The 15,136-nt window shown below is 45.2% G+C and overlaps 1 protein-coding gene across 2 annotated transcripts in view; it reads right to left on the bottom strand.

Annotated features, from left to right (window-relative positions):
• CDH6 (cadherin 6) overlaps positions 1-15,136 on the bottom strand; it is a 126,197-nt gene that overhangs the window by 58,657 nt on the left and 52,404 nt on the right. For both annotated transcript variants that reach the window (XM_060244292.1, XM_060244293.1), the window contains exon 2: positions 1,532-1,826. In XM_060244292.1, coding sequence (XP_060100275.1) covers positions 1,532-1,826 — 295 coding nt within the window. The remainder of the gene's footprint in view (positions 1-1,531; positions 1,827-15,136) is intronic.

The following is a 15,136-nucleotide window of genomic DNA, read 5'->3' on the forward strand; positions in this document are numbered from 1 at the left end:
CTGAGAGGACTCTCACAGCAGCTGCCCTTTCAAGGACAACCTCTGCCAGAGCTATGGCTGACCCAAGGCCATTCCAGCAGGTGCAAGCGGAGGAGTGGGGAATCAAACCCGGTTCTCCCAGATAAGAGTCCGTACACTTAACCACTACACCAAACTGGCTCTTTAGAGGGCATGTCTATTAGCCATAGTGGGCAAACAATACCTCCAAGGGAAGCTGTGATATGATTACTGTGTGTTAGGGCAGACATTACTGCCACCATCTTTCCCCAGTTTTCTAACAGGGTGCCTGCCTATGCATGCTACAATTCGCCATATAACGAGAAAGGAGGTTACAAAACAGGTTCCCATTGGGTTGCTTCTAGTAAATAATCATCTGTGATGACCCATTTCTTTCTTAGAATCATAGAGTTGGAAGAGACCTCCAGGGTCATCTAGTCCAATGCCCTGCACAATGCAGGAAACTCACAAACACCTCCCCCTAAATTCACAGGATCCTCATTGCTGTCAGATGGCCATCTAGCCTCTGTTTAAAAACCTCCAAGGAAGGAGAGTCCACCGCCCCCTGAGGAAGCCTGTTCCACTGAGGAACCGCTCTAATGGTCAGGAATTTCTTCCTAATGTTGAGCTGGAAACTCTTTTTGATTTAATTTCAACCCACTGGTTCTGGTCCTACCTTCCGGGGCCACAGAAAACAATTCCACACCATCCTCTATATGACAGCCCTTCAAGTACTTGAAGATGGTGATCATATCACCTCTCAGCCGCCTCCTCTCCAGGCTAAACATGCCCATCTCCTTCAACCTTTCTTCTTAGGACTTGGCCTCCAGACCCCTCACCATCTTGTTTTCTCTCTTACTACTGGAGCCAGTGAACTCACATGGAAATGTCAAGAAAGAAGACCGCACCCAGTTTCGCAGGTCATGTAAGGCGGAGATGTTCTGCCAGGCTTTTGGTTGAGGACAGCAATGGGTACCAGTATATCTGGCACTCCAAGGTCTTGGATTCAGTGGGAGCTCACAGGAGCACAGCTCCTGAACCTTTATGAGAGTTCCACCTCCTCCTTCTGAGAGTTCCACCTCCTTGTCCATTGAATAGTATGTGCAGCTGCATAACAATCCCTGGATGAGCTCCACCACCTATTTTTCTACAAAATGACCCCTGGGCACTCACCCCCCCCACCTGGCCCTATCCTGCTTTCAGGACAGTAATGCAGACTGTATTTATTTGGCATTATTTAATGTTTTATAATGTTTTTAAAAATGTTTTTAAAATTCTAACTTTTGTTTGTTTTAATTCTGGTTTATATTGTACCTCTTGCGTTGTTAACCACCTTGAACCTTGTGAACTCAGGGAAGGATGGTACATAAATTCAAGTTATAAATCAAATAAAAATCTGGGTCCGTATTCACTGCAGCATATGTTTATGTGGACTGCATCTCTCCATCAAAAACTGAGTTCCCCTCCTCAAAACCCCAGACCACTTAGAGAAAGCTGTTCTTTCCATTGCATTGTTGACAGGCCTGGCACCTACCTACATCAGACATTTCTGGGACACTGGCATTATAAACATCCTTTGTAAACAGGGGCTCGTTGTCATTAATGTCATGGATTTTAATGATGAACTCTGACTCCGGCTCCACCGGTCTCTGAGTCCTTTTGTTGATCGCCTGTGCGCGAAGAACGTAAACGGGTTTCTCTTCCCTATCCAGTCTCCTTGTGGCCTGGATATCTCCAGTGTTTTCGTTGATAATGAAGAGGTCGCCTGCGCCATCTCCAGAAAGGATGTACTTAAGTGAACCGTCTCCTCTGTCTTGGTCGGAATGAAGCTGCGAGAGAAATAACAACGTCAAATAAAGGCGTGAGTGACTGAGAAATTTTCCCAGCGCTGAGTCCTTGTCAACAGCGATTTGCAGTTAACCAGAATCTAATTGCTAGAATATTCCAGCCAGTTTATAGATTCAGTGTTCATCTCAATATTTTCTCTAGATACTTTCCCATCATGATAGATTTCTTACTGGCCAAATTTCATTACGGCTTACATGAAAAAAAAATGAATTGTGAATAAGAGCATTTAGCCCACTGCAATGAACTTGGATTATATTAGTCATAATCAGGGCATCCGAGGACCATCACAGCCCCTCAGGAAAAGTTTCCTTCATCTTCTCTTCACACCCAAACCAATTCAGTAATCATATGGAAACAAGCACGCTGAATGTTGGTTATGTCTGGGTACATGTTACTCTCCTGACCCTCTTACATTTCTCAGACTTACGTATATATCCCCTTCCTCCAAAAACTTCAGGGCAGTATACATTGTCCCTCCAACTCTGTTTTACCTCATAATGTGGCTTAATTACTGGCCCAAAGTCACACTTCCCCTTCCTTCCCCCTCAATAAATGGAAAACAACATTCAATCCAACACACAATGGGAAGCCATATGGGACTCAGAAGTCTGCAAGACCAAATCAATAGCAACTTTTCAACAGAACTACAAAATTATGTCAAGATGGTACCGCACCCCTTTGCACTTCGCCAGTATTGACAATAACTACTCCCCACTTTGTTGGCGTAATTGTGGCATGCAAGCCTCATCACTACACTGTTGGTGGGACTGTCCGATTGTCAACTCTTTTTGGCAAAAGGTTATTACCCAGGTAGAAAAAATTTCCGGAACTACAATCCCAAGACAAGTTGAGACCATCATCCTAAACGATTGGCACTCAGTAAAGGCTACAAGTTCTAAACTATCCCTTATTATCTCGCTTATAACTGCAGCTAAAAACATAATAGCCCTGAACTGGAAATCTAAGCTCAATCTGTCCATAGATAATTGGATCCTCAAAATTTGGGACTTTATCACGATGGAAAAAATCATAGCCAACATAGACACCATAGATCCGATAAAGGCAGCCAACGATTTCTATGCAAAATGGTACCCAATTCTGGATAAGGTAGAGGTGGACACCACTCTCTCATCCTCACTTAACCAACGGGTTATCCACAAGAGTATTCTTTTCTCGTGATCACTTTATTGCTGTACAACTTTATTTTATATAACGGTATGTATGTAGAATGAAAACCATGACATTACTGTAACAATGTTATTCGCTGTTTACAAACATTATATTCAAAATAAAAATTGTTTGGAAAAAAAAAATCCAGCAGTGCCCTGCTCACCTTGCTGGCTTCCCAGAATGACTAAGTCCCCAGAATGTAGACCCCCTGGACACCTTCAGAGACTCTGGCTATAACTGCTAAGGTCTGGCCAGCCTGTTCTTACTGTGTTCTGTTTAGGGAATCAAAGCTATGGTTTTGTTTTCCTCATTTGGAATGTATACTGGTCACACTCTGGTAACAAAATCCAGCTTTTCTCCCCTTTGCATCCTACCTACTTAATGATTGCCTGTTTAAAGCACAGTGAAGTATCCTGAAAACACCCTAGGGTAATTTCCAAATTCCTGGCCAGACCTTTCCTAGAAAAGTACACAATCATTTCATTCTAAACTGACTGCTTAAAAACATTGCACTGACATGGATAAAAATGTTCCCGCTATGATCTGTGATGGGTGCATCTGAGCATACACATCATTGCTTGATGGCAGAATCAAAGGATATTAGGCATATGTTTTGAACCAGAATCAGAATCATAGAGCTGGAAGGGACCTTCAGGGTCATCTAGTCCAACTCTTTGCACAATGCAGGAAAGTCACAAATACTTCTCCCCTCCACACACACTGACCCCTGCTTCCTGCCCAGATGACAAAAACCCCTTCAAGGTCCTTGGCCAAACTGCCCTGGAGAAAATTGCTTCCTGATGCCAAAGCAGCTTTCAGCATTTCCCTGGGTGTGTAAGAAAGGGCCAAGAGAACGAAGCGCTGATGGAGCCCTTCCTGCCCTCCCTCCCTCTCATGATCTGTCCAGGTTCACAGAACCAGCATGGCCGTCTAGATAGCCCTCTAGCCTCTGTTTAAAAACCTCCAAACGAGGAGAGCCTGCCACCTCCTCTGGAAGCTTGTTCCACTAAGAAACCGCTCCGTCAGGAAGTTTTTCCTGATGCTTAGCTGAAAATTCTTTTGATTTAATTTCAATCCATTGGTTCAGATCCAACCTTCTGGGGCAGCAGAAAACAATTCTGCACCATCCTCTATACTAGGGGTGTCAAACATGCAGTTCAGGAGCTGAATCAGGCCCCCCTGAGGGATTCTATCAGGCCCCTGAGCAACTGGCTTTTGTCTGCTTCCTTCTCCCTCTCTCTTGCTTCCGTCTGCATAACAGCTTGCTTTGCCAGGCTCTCTCAATTGCACAGGAGCTACAGAGCAAAGCCTCTATTTTCTCCATTGGCCGAGGTTCCTCCTTTGGGGAGGAAGGGGGGAGGAATGGCTTGCTTTGCCAGGCTTTCTCAATCTCGCAGCTTAAAAGTGCTCTAAATTAAAATAGAAGCTGGTCTCCAATTTTAGTTGATGGTGGTTTTGGTGCCTTTTAAAGTCACTCACCTGAAAGGGCTTACATTCTGAATAAAACTTTGTTGGTCTTAAAGGTGGTATGTGACTCTGCTTTGTAACTTCACTTACATTGCCCAAGTTCCTCCAGAAGAACTTACAGGATTGAATCTTGGGGACTCGTTCCACTGATAGAGGCACTTTCCTCTGGCCGAAGGAGTCTTCCCCTATGGCACAGGGTTCAAGTGCCTCACATCTGTGGGGGCTCCTTCCACCAGAGGAAAGATTTGACCGATAGGATACAATTGTGGTAAGTGATAATGTACATGTGGTTTTTTGTGTGTACCTCTCTCCCACCCCGCCCCCCAACATGTTAGCTTTCCCAACCCTCCCGCTCTGGCGGGAGACTCCAGGTTTTCCAGTCTCTTCCCCCGCTCCCCCCCCAAATGGCAGCGGGGGGAGGGGAGGGGAGGGAAACGGCGCCTTCTGCAGATTCAGAAACGAATCTGACTCTGCAGAAGGAAGTTCTGAGGAAGAGGTGTGCGTGCGTGTGTGAAGCGGCACGCGCAGGTTTCTGTCGCATGCGCAGTGGCTGAGGCTCCGTTCAAGAGCGCGCGCCATGCCGTTGAGGTGCAGGCTGAGGGAAGGCGGGTCGGCCGGCTCGCGGCTGCCTGGCCTCAGTCTGTGGCGGCGCCGGCGCCCGCAGGACGTTCCAGAGCCCCCGGGGCTATGACCTGCCTCCCTGGCTTCCTCAGCGGTGGCTCTCCCTGTGCCGCCCTCCGCTCCCTAAGTTTCCCTTCCTCCACCGGGCTCCCCGCGCCTTCCTCGGCGCAGTCGTCGCCCTCGCCACGACACCTCAGCGCGGAATCAGTCGTCACAGGCTGGACTTGTGAGTCAGTGAACTGAAGGAAGAGGCAGAGTTCCAGAGCCTTCATTCTGCCCAGAGAGGATTTTTTTGGCGGGTACACTGAGCTGATAACAGCTGCAGTTCTGGGGGAAGCAAGCTCTTACTTCTTCCAAGTGACTACTTATGTGCCCAGGAAATGAGTCCTTAAAAAAAAAACCCCTTCATTGCTTGCACCTCAGCAACTGGTGTACAAGGGGTTGCTCCTGTATCAGAACATAGAAGATTTTTTTGACATTGCAGCAAATGCTGGTGCCATTTATCTTGTAGGATTTGCCTACTACCTTTTTCAAGAGGGCTTAGCTTCAGTGCAGTGCCTTCCAGAAATAGGGTTGCCAGCTCCAGGTTGCAAAATACTTGGAGATTTTGGGGGTGGAACTTCCCAAAGTGGCCATTTGCTCCAGGTGAACTGATCTGTGTTGCCTGGAGATCAATTGTAAACTCAGAAGATCCCGAGTTGGAGGTGAGAGAGAGAAAAAAACCCTAGGTTTCCGTGACCAACCAGTCTCAAAAATCTCACAAAGTACATTGTGGGGGTGATTTTCTGATTGTCCTTCCCTACCCAGATTTTTTTGTTGATACTTAATTTGATTGTGTGACTATTTTTATAGGTTTTAGAGTTAAAATTTACCTCATATCCCAGAATTTTTTCAAAAAAATGCTTTTGTATAGAGTGATATGTATATGAATTTGCTCTGGCCCCTTCCTCTCCCTCCCTTTGTTTGTAAACCTGGAGCTATTTCCCCTTTGTTGGTAGATTCCATGGATCTGGGAACAAGGGGGTAGTAGATGTTCTTCCTTCTGTGGTCTGGGATAGATTCCAAAACATTCTGTAGGGGGAATTTTTTGGATCAAACTTGAGATGTAATTTTTTTTTTTTTTACAAATGTTGACCTTACCTACCTTGATTCTTTGCTGATATTGCCCTCGACTGTACAAGCTTCTGTTTTTATTTTTAAAATTAATTTTACTATTAAAAATTTACTCCACATCCCAGAATAATTTGACCTTTCCCTCTCCCCACCCTTCGTTGTGGAGTGATATGTATGTGGTATGTTCTAAATAAATGTTATACATTAAAAAACTTACAAATAATGTAAATACATGAAGATATATTCAGTCTTCAAAATATAATCACTTGTGAATGGAATTCCATAGAAAAGGTATCCTAACTCATATACAAAGGTACCCCTCAATATAAAAAAATGGAGTCCAAAATGGTATTCAAACAATCCAGAAGGGAGTCCATGGTTCATATCAACTTGAATAAACAGTTTTCAATCTTCAATGGGTGCCTCTGTATTAGGGTTGCCAATCCCCAGGTGGGGGCAGGGGATCCCCCGGTTTGGAGACCCTCCCCCCCCCCCCCGCTTCAGGGTTGTCAGAAAGCGGGGGGAGGGGAGGGAAATATCTGCTGGGAACTCTATTATTCCCTATGGAGATTTATTCCCATAGAAAATCATGGAGAATTAATCTGCGGGTATCTGGGGCTCTGGGGGGGCTGTTTTTTGGGGTAAAGGCACCAAATTTTCAGTATAGCATCTAATGCCTCTCTCCAAAATACCCTCCAAGTTTCAAAAAGGTTGGACCAGGGGGTCCAATTCTATGAGCTCGAAAGGAAGGTGCCCCTATCCTTCATGATTTCCTATAAAAGGAAGGAATTGAAAAGGTGTGCTGTCCCTTTAAATGTGATGGCCAGAACTCGCTTTGGAGTTCAATGATGCTTGTCACAGCCTTGATCTTGGCTCCACCCCCAAAGTCTCCTGGCTCCACCCCCAAAGTCTCCTGGCTCCACCCCCAAAGTCCCCAGATATTTCTTGAATTGGACTTGGCAACCCTACAACATGTACAGGTCACACTTCTTTTTAAAGGGCTCTGGTTTCCGTACTGTTAAATATCAGGAGGGAAATACAGAGTGAACCCTCTAAAAAAAGAAAAAAAAATCCCTTCAGCAAGGGACATTTATAATTTAGCCTGTTGAGTAATCATCAGCCCGCCTGCTATTTTGTACTCCTTTATTTACATTTGTCCTTGGCTCTGCTGTTTCCTGCAGATTTTGCTGTTGTTGCTGTAGCTCCAGCAATGACAATTTGACCCTTTCTTTTATTACAGCACATGATACACCTTGACCTGTGGGATACGTAAGCATAAGGGATTGTCTGAAAAAAAGAGAGAAGGCGAAAACATTTCATCTGTCACATTCAGACCAGTCCTTGTGGGAAGTTTCGTTCAGGGTTGTAATGTACTGAGTGACGAGACGTGTTGAAGGCAACATACTTTATTGGCGAGTACATCACAAGGGAAGGACACGCGGGCCGGGTTCCGATTATATACATACCCCGGAATAACCCTCCGTCTGGCCAGGTCCAATCCTGGCCAGTTAAATTTCCCACCACAGATCTTGATTGGCGGAGTGTATTAGCGAGCTACATCCGGGGACCAGTGGACTTCCACTGGACGCCTGTAGCGTCCGCTGTGTTGTAACATCATGACTGAAATGCAAGACATAACAAGGGCACTTTTTTAAACTGAGCAATTGAATCAGCTCCATTAAAACAGGAGGGCCAAAACCTGTCACTGGCCTCAAAAGGTAAGTTTAACTCCACAGAAGGTAGATAGCGGTGCTATAACCCATCTGCTCTTATGCCTGCTAGAAACTTAATCTGCAGATCATTGATATCTGTGTCCGCTATTCCGCCGCCCCCGTACGGGGAAATGGCTACACGGCCTTGACTGTTTCCACAGCTGCTTAATCCACAATTGCTGTTATTTGTTTACTCAGTTTTCCATTATCCATCTAGATGATGTCACGGTCACCCTATTTTCTCCTGTGTTGTAGGAATGTCTTTTAGAGAACTTTAGGGGGGCACAGTGGCAGCACTGGAACAAAGAAGAAGAAGACTGCAGATTTATACCCCGCCCTCCTCTCTGAATCAGAGCGGCTTACAATCTCCTATATCTTCTCCCCTCACAACAGACAATTTGCTGAGAGGGCTCTCACAGCAACTGCGCTTTCAAGGACAACTGCTGCTAGAGCTATATCTGCCCCAAGGCCATTCCAGCAGCTGCACATGTAGGAATGGGGAATCAAACCCAGTTCTCCCAGATAAGAGTCTGCATACTTAACTACTACACCAAACTGGCTCTCTAAATATAGAGAAAGTGGATTGTTTGCCATTCCATCCTATTGTCTGATGAAGTGTGCTTCTAGCACACAAAAGCTGACATTCTGAATAAAACTCTGTTGGTCTTAAAGGTGCCACTTGACTCCTACTTTGTTCTGTTGCTCCAGACCAACACAGCTACCCACTTGGATCTAGTGGCAGCACTGGACTGTTTATTGCGCACAAAGTTCAATTGAGGCTTCCCAAGGCTTACTGTCCCTTTAAAAACATTAATCTCTTTCCCTCTTATAGAATCTTTCTGGAAGCAAGTCCTTGAACACATTACTAATATCATTCTCCTTTCTACTGAAGTTATCTTTTTACAATACTGGGAACCTTTGAAGATTTCTAAACTCACTCGTGAGCAAATTGACAGTCTCCTCACAGCTGCTAAAACTGCTCTAGCATCCTTATAAAATCCGTCACCTAACCATCACTCTGGTTCACAAAAATATGGGATCAGTTCATCATAGAGAAAATCACGGCTCAATTTCACATGTCTGCGATATCTCCTAAGATCACAGCTTTTGAGGGAAAATGGTCTTCTTTTCTTGAATACATTACTTTTCGTGACCTCCTACCTCAGAACACAACTTATCTTCACTTTCTCTCACTTTAACTTTTTGGGCGTTTTTGCACTGACCTTACGCCGGAGCGAAGTCCCTCTTCACCATGCAGCGTCTGCGCGGATTTCGCACTAATTGCTCCGTAGAACCCGGAAGAGCCGCAAAGTCCCGCGGCTTTTGCGTCGCAAATGTAAACCGCCAAAAACCAGTTTACATTTGCGATGCAAAAGCCGCGGGACTTTGCGGCTTTTCCGGGTTCTGCGGAGCAATTAGTGCGAAATCCGCGCAGACGCTGCACGGTGAAGAGGGACGTCGCTCCGGCGTAAGGTCAGTGCAAAAACACCCTTTGTTATTCTAAGCTCTCCTCTCTTTCTCTTTTTATTTGCCTACTTCCTTTTGTTGGGCTTAGGATGGTGCAAGGCAGGGGTGGAATTCTAGCAGGAGCTCCTTTGCATATTAGGTCACACATCCCTGATGTAGCCAATCCTCCAAGAGTTTACACGGCCTAATATGTTTGGCCTACTATGCAAAGGAGCTCTTGCTAGAATTCCACCCCTGGTGCAAGGTAGTTTCTAGCTCAATTGTCACTAACTTTACTTATGACATCATACTATTTCATGTGTTTGCAGCTTGGTATGTGAGGCCCGCAGCACAGAGTGGTAAAGCTGCGCGACCAGAGTTTGATCCTGGCGGAAGCTGGGTTCAGGTAGTTGGCTGAAGGTTGACTCAGCCTTCCATCCTTCCGAGGTCAGTCAAAGGAGTACCCAGTTTGCTGGGGGGGAATGTGTAGATGACTGGGGAAGGCAGTGGCAAACCACCCCGTAAAAAGTCTGCCGTGAAAACGTCATGATGTGATGTTACCCCAGAGTCGGAAACGACTGGTGCTTGCACAGAGGATTACCTTTACCTTTTTATCTGTATACCATCCTTCTGTATAGAGTGTTTTCTACAGTTATACCTAGTTATTCCTAATGTCATATATGTTATCCATGCAGTTACCTTTGCTTGTAAATTGCACCAATCTACTTGAGATTTATTTTTTAAGGAGAAAAGTTTTATGTACAACTTGGAATTTATCAATAAACTTATTTTATTTGTTAAAAAAGTGGTCCTAGGGTTCTCAAGGAAAACTCATAGGTTTCATAGAGTAGCTCCAGGAACTGCTGGAAACTGTGTGGTAAAACCATGAACTAAGAAATAATGTTGCAGTGCAGGTGATGCTGATGTTAATTTTTTATTTCCCCCCCCTCCCACCACCCTTCCAAGTGGCAGCAGGCAATGAGGGTTGCTGGCCCTCAGGTACCTGTCAGGGCTTTTTCTGTAGCAGGAACTTCGTTGCATATTAAGCCGCACCCCCCTGATGTAGCCAATCCTCCAAGAGTTTACAGGGCTTTTCCAATGTAAGCTCCAGGAAGATTGGCTACATCAGGGAGGTGTGGCCTAATATGCAAAGGAGCTTCTGCTAGAATTCCACCCTGAGCAGCACCTTTAAGACCAACAAAATTTATTCATCAGGGTTGTGTGGCTTAATAGGCAAAGGAGTTCCTGCTACAAAAAAAAAAGCCCTGATAACTGTTAAGCTAAAAGAACCACTTAAGCTACTCCCTCCCCTACAAGAACTGCTAATCAAGCATTTATTCCTAAATGTACAAAAGAATTGGCAAGCCTTGAGAAAAGATGTTATGAATTAACCTGAAAAACAACAGGAAAAGGGGAAATTGTAAGGACAAACAGGACTCTTGCTATGGGGGATTAATTTCCATAGTCATAGACAGGGCTTTTTATGTAGAAAAAGTCCAGCAGGAACTCATTTGCATATTAGGCCACACCCCTGACTTCACCGTTGTTTCACGCAGGGCTTTTGTGTCGAAAAAGCCCAGCAGGAACTCATTAGCCCATTAGGCCACACCCCCTGACAGCAAGCCAGCCAAAACTGTGTTCCTGCTCAAAAAAAGCCCTGGTCATAGAATAGGGTCTTGCCAGTGGAGATGGGTCTTTATGGGGAATACAGCTGTGCAGAATCTCCTTTTCAATTCCACGTGCACCTCAATGCAGGTACAGAATGACTGATAATTCATTGCAAAAAGACTGAACCATGGAACCAGCCCTACTCTTGTGCCTTGTAGTAATAAAGCTACTTAGTAATTAAGAAGCAATGCCAGGATTCCTTATTCACATCTGAGACTGCTCATCAGACACTACTATAGACCGCTGGGTGTTGTGGCAACACCAGGCACAGGGGCAATTAACTGGGGGGAGGTGTTACTGAAGGTGGTGGCAGGCTACTGAAGGACCACTCCAAAGTCCTACCTCATGGGTGCTAGAAAAAAGGACCTTTCTGTCTCAGTCTTCTAGCAGGCCTGTGTGCCAGAACATATGAAGCTGCCTTCTACTGAATCAGACCCTAGGTCCATCAAAGTCAGTATTGTCTACTCAGACTGGCAGCGGCTCTCCAGGGTCTCAAGTTTTTCATGCCTACTTGCCTGAACTCTTTTTAGTTTGAGATGCCGGGGATTAAACCTGGGACCTTCTGCTTACCAAGCAGATGTTCTTATCACTGAGCCACCATCCCTTCTCCAGAAGATCCTGCTGAAAGCTGAAGAGAAAGCATTTACAGCTTCCATTGCCCATTTTTCATCTCAGGATGCTTCCTAGCATCCAGAGCCTATGAAACTAGCTACACTGGCATCTTACACCTTTGCAGTATTCCACAAGAGACAGGGAGAAGAATGTATTTACTTTATTTATAGTCCTCCTTTCTCATTGAGGATTGTGTGAAAATAGGAACTGTCACTTCTACTTGGTTTTAGGAAACTGTGTTGCCAGACTGTCTCAGCTGTTGCCTCATTCTCCTAGTGCAGGATTGTGTCGTAGTATCTCGCAATGGCTATTTGTTCCACAAATATATAAGAAGAAAAGGTTCTAGCTGACATTAGATGTTCAAACATGCACTGGTTCAGCCGATGTCCCTTTTTTCCATTAGCAAACAGAGAAACATTTTTAATGGACTCATTCTTATTTATTTATTTATCAGATTTATATCCCACCCTCCCCCAACAGGCTCAGGTGTGGCTGACAACAGTTTAAAAACATTAGCAATTTGTCCCGCAGGGCCCTGATGTTTCCGGGGAGGGCATTCCACAAAGTGGGGGCTGTTACTGAGAACGCTCTGGCTCTAGTGCTGGTCAGTCGAGCTTCTTTCGGTCCAGGGATCTTGAGGAGGGATCTTATGGACTCAGATGGGCTCTCTGGCACATTGCTTCAATTATTCCTTCCATACATGAACAGTCTAGTAAAACAAACAAACAAACATGCAAACCTGTTCGGCAGGTGCTCAAGTGGTTTGGTACAAGCTGCTGATGGGTTGTGTCTGATCAACACAGTCAAAGTTGGGAGCGAAATTCATGGAATCCCTAGTGGATGTTTGCTTTCCAACCATCTCAATTTCATACTGAACAAAGCTGGAGTCCAGTAGCACCAGAGGTGGAATTCTAGCAGGAGCTGCTTTGCATATTAGGCCACACAGCCCTGATGTAGTCAATCCTCCAAGAGCTTACAGGGCTCTTAGTACAGGGCCTACTGTAAGCTCCGGGAAGACTGGTTACATCAGGGAGGTGTGGCCTAATATGCAAAGGCGCTCCTGCTAGAATTGCACCCCTGCGTAGCACCTTTAAGAGCAACAAAATTTATTCAGAATGTAAACTTTCATGTAGCCTCAAAACTTCGAGGACAGTTCTATTTATATACCTTTTCACTCAGAAGCACCTTTAAGACCAACAAAGTGTGAATAAAATGTGCTCCATCTTTGTTCTATTGCTTCAGACCAACACCTGGATCTGTCTTCTCACTCAGTGATACATTTTGCTGCGGAATAACTCTCTGAAAACACTCTGAATTGTAGCTTGAATTTACTCCTCCCCCCCAAAAAAAGAATGAACAACAGAACTACTACAACCAATTTTAAAATGATGAACATAATGATATACTATATAGTCTTTATAGTGAATTAATCCGCTGAACTCTCTGGGTTTAATACGGGCTCCTTTGTGAAATCATTCATAATTCAATAGTGAAAACAGACTGAAGATGAACTACAGATAACAGGTTTTATGCTGTACTAGGTACAGAGTGTCGTATTTTTAAAAAACTAATTTCATTTCAATACCATTGTTACATTTAATAATGAGTCACTTTTAACGATTCCTCACCAAATAAAAATTATCCAGCCATTTCCTCACTTGATTTACTTAAGAACTTCTAAAGTAACACTTTGAAAACCAAATTTATAGTGATAAACTCCTAAAAATGATTTTAATCATTAAAAATGATTTTAAATGATTTTAAAAATGATTTGCAGGTCCCTTTCTGTCTCTCACCCTGAACAGATTTCTGAACATACCAGTTTGGTGTAGTGGTTAAGTGTGCGGACTCTTATCTGGGAGAACCGGGTTTGATTCCCCACTCCTCCACTTGCACCTGCTGGAATGGCCTTGGGTCAGCCATAGCTCTGGCAGACGTTGTCCTTGAAAGGGCAGCTGCTGTGAGAGCCCTCTCCAGCCCCACCCACCTCACAGGGTGTTTGTTGTGGGGGAGGAAGGTAAAGGAGATTGTGAGCCGCTCTGAGACTCTTCGGAGTGGAGGGCGGGATATAAATCCAATATCATCATCATCATCATCTGCACTGAGCTGAACCATGATTAGGGTTTGCCAAGTCCAATTCAAGAAATATCTGGGGACTTTGGGGGTGGAGCCAGGAGACTTTCGGGGTGGAGCCAGGATACATTAGGGGTGGAGCCAAGATCAAGGCTGCGACAAGCATCATTGAACTCCAAAGGGAGTTCTGGCCATCACATTTAAAGGGACTGCACACCTTTTCAATGCCTTCCTTCCATAGGAAGTAATGAAGGATAGGGGCACCTTCTTTTGGGGCTCATAGAATTGGCCCCCCTGGTCCAATCTTTTTGAAACTTGGGGGGAATTTTGGGGAGAGACACTAGATGCTATACTGAAAATTTGGTGCCTCTACCCCAAAAAACAGCCCTCCCAGAGTCCCAGATACCTGCGGATCAATTCTTCTTTATTTCCTATGGGAATAAGTGTCTATAGGGAATAATAGAGTTCCCAGCAGACATTTCCCTCCCCTCCCCCCGCCTTCTGACGACCCTGAAGCGGGGGGAGGGCCTCCAAACCGGGGGATCCCCTGCCCCCACCTGGCAATTGGCAACCCTAACCATGATCCACACATTTGATCTTAGACCAAAGGCTGAGAAGCGAGCATGATCTGAAGCATAATCCTTCTTACTCCACAGAACAACCCTACTGGAAGTTAACTCTTGCTTTAGAACCAGTTTTGTGTAGTGGTTAAGTGTGCAGGCTCTTATCTAGGAGAACCGGGTTTGATTCCCCACTCCTCCACTTGCAGCTGCTGGAATGGCCTTGGGTCAGCCATAGCTATCGCAGGAGTTGTCCTTGAAAGGGCAGCTGCTGTGAGAGCTCTCTCAGCCCCACCCACCTCACAGGGTGTCTGTTGTGGGGGGAGGAGATATAGGAGATTGTAAGCCGCTCTGAGTCTCTGATTCAGGGAGAAGGGCAGGGTATAAATCTGCAGTCTTCTTCTTCTAATATTTGGTTGGAAGACCTCCAAGTCACACCAGGGCCATGATGTGGTGGCAGGCAACGGGAAACTGTAGCATATACTGAACCCAACATATAGTTGGTGACAGCCAGTTTGGTCTAGTGATTAAGTGTGCGGACTCTTATCTGGGAGAACCGGGTTTGATTCCCCACTCCTCTACTTGCAGCTGCTGGAATGGCCTTGGGTTAGCCATAGCTCTGGCAGAGGTTGTCCTTGAAAGGGCAGACTCTTATCTGGGAGAACCGAGTTTGATTCCCCACTCCTCCACTTGCAGCGGCTGGAATGGCCTTGGGTCAGCCATAGCTCTTGCCAGGGCTTCTTTTGTAGCAGGAACTCCTTTGCATATTAGGCCACATATCCCTGGAGCTTACTGTAAGCCCTGTACTAAGACCCCTGTAAGCTCTTGGTGGATTGGCTACATCAAGGG

Source organism: Heteronotia binoei, chromosome 7 (assembly GCF_032191835.1).
Source record: "Heteronotia binoei isolate CCM8104 ecotype False Entrance Well chromosome 7, APGP_CSIRO_Hbin_v1, whole genome shotgun sequence".
In the NCBI taxonomy this organism is placed as follows: Eukaryota; Metazoa; Chordata; class Lepidosauria; order Squamata; family Gekkonidae; genus Heteronotia; species Heteronotia binoei.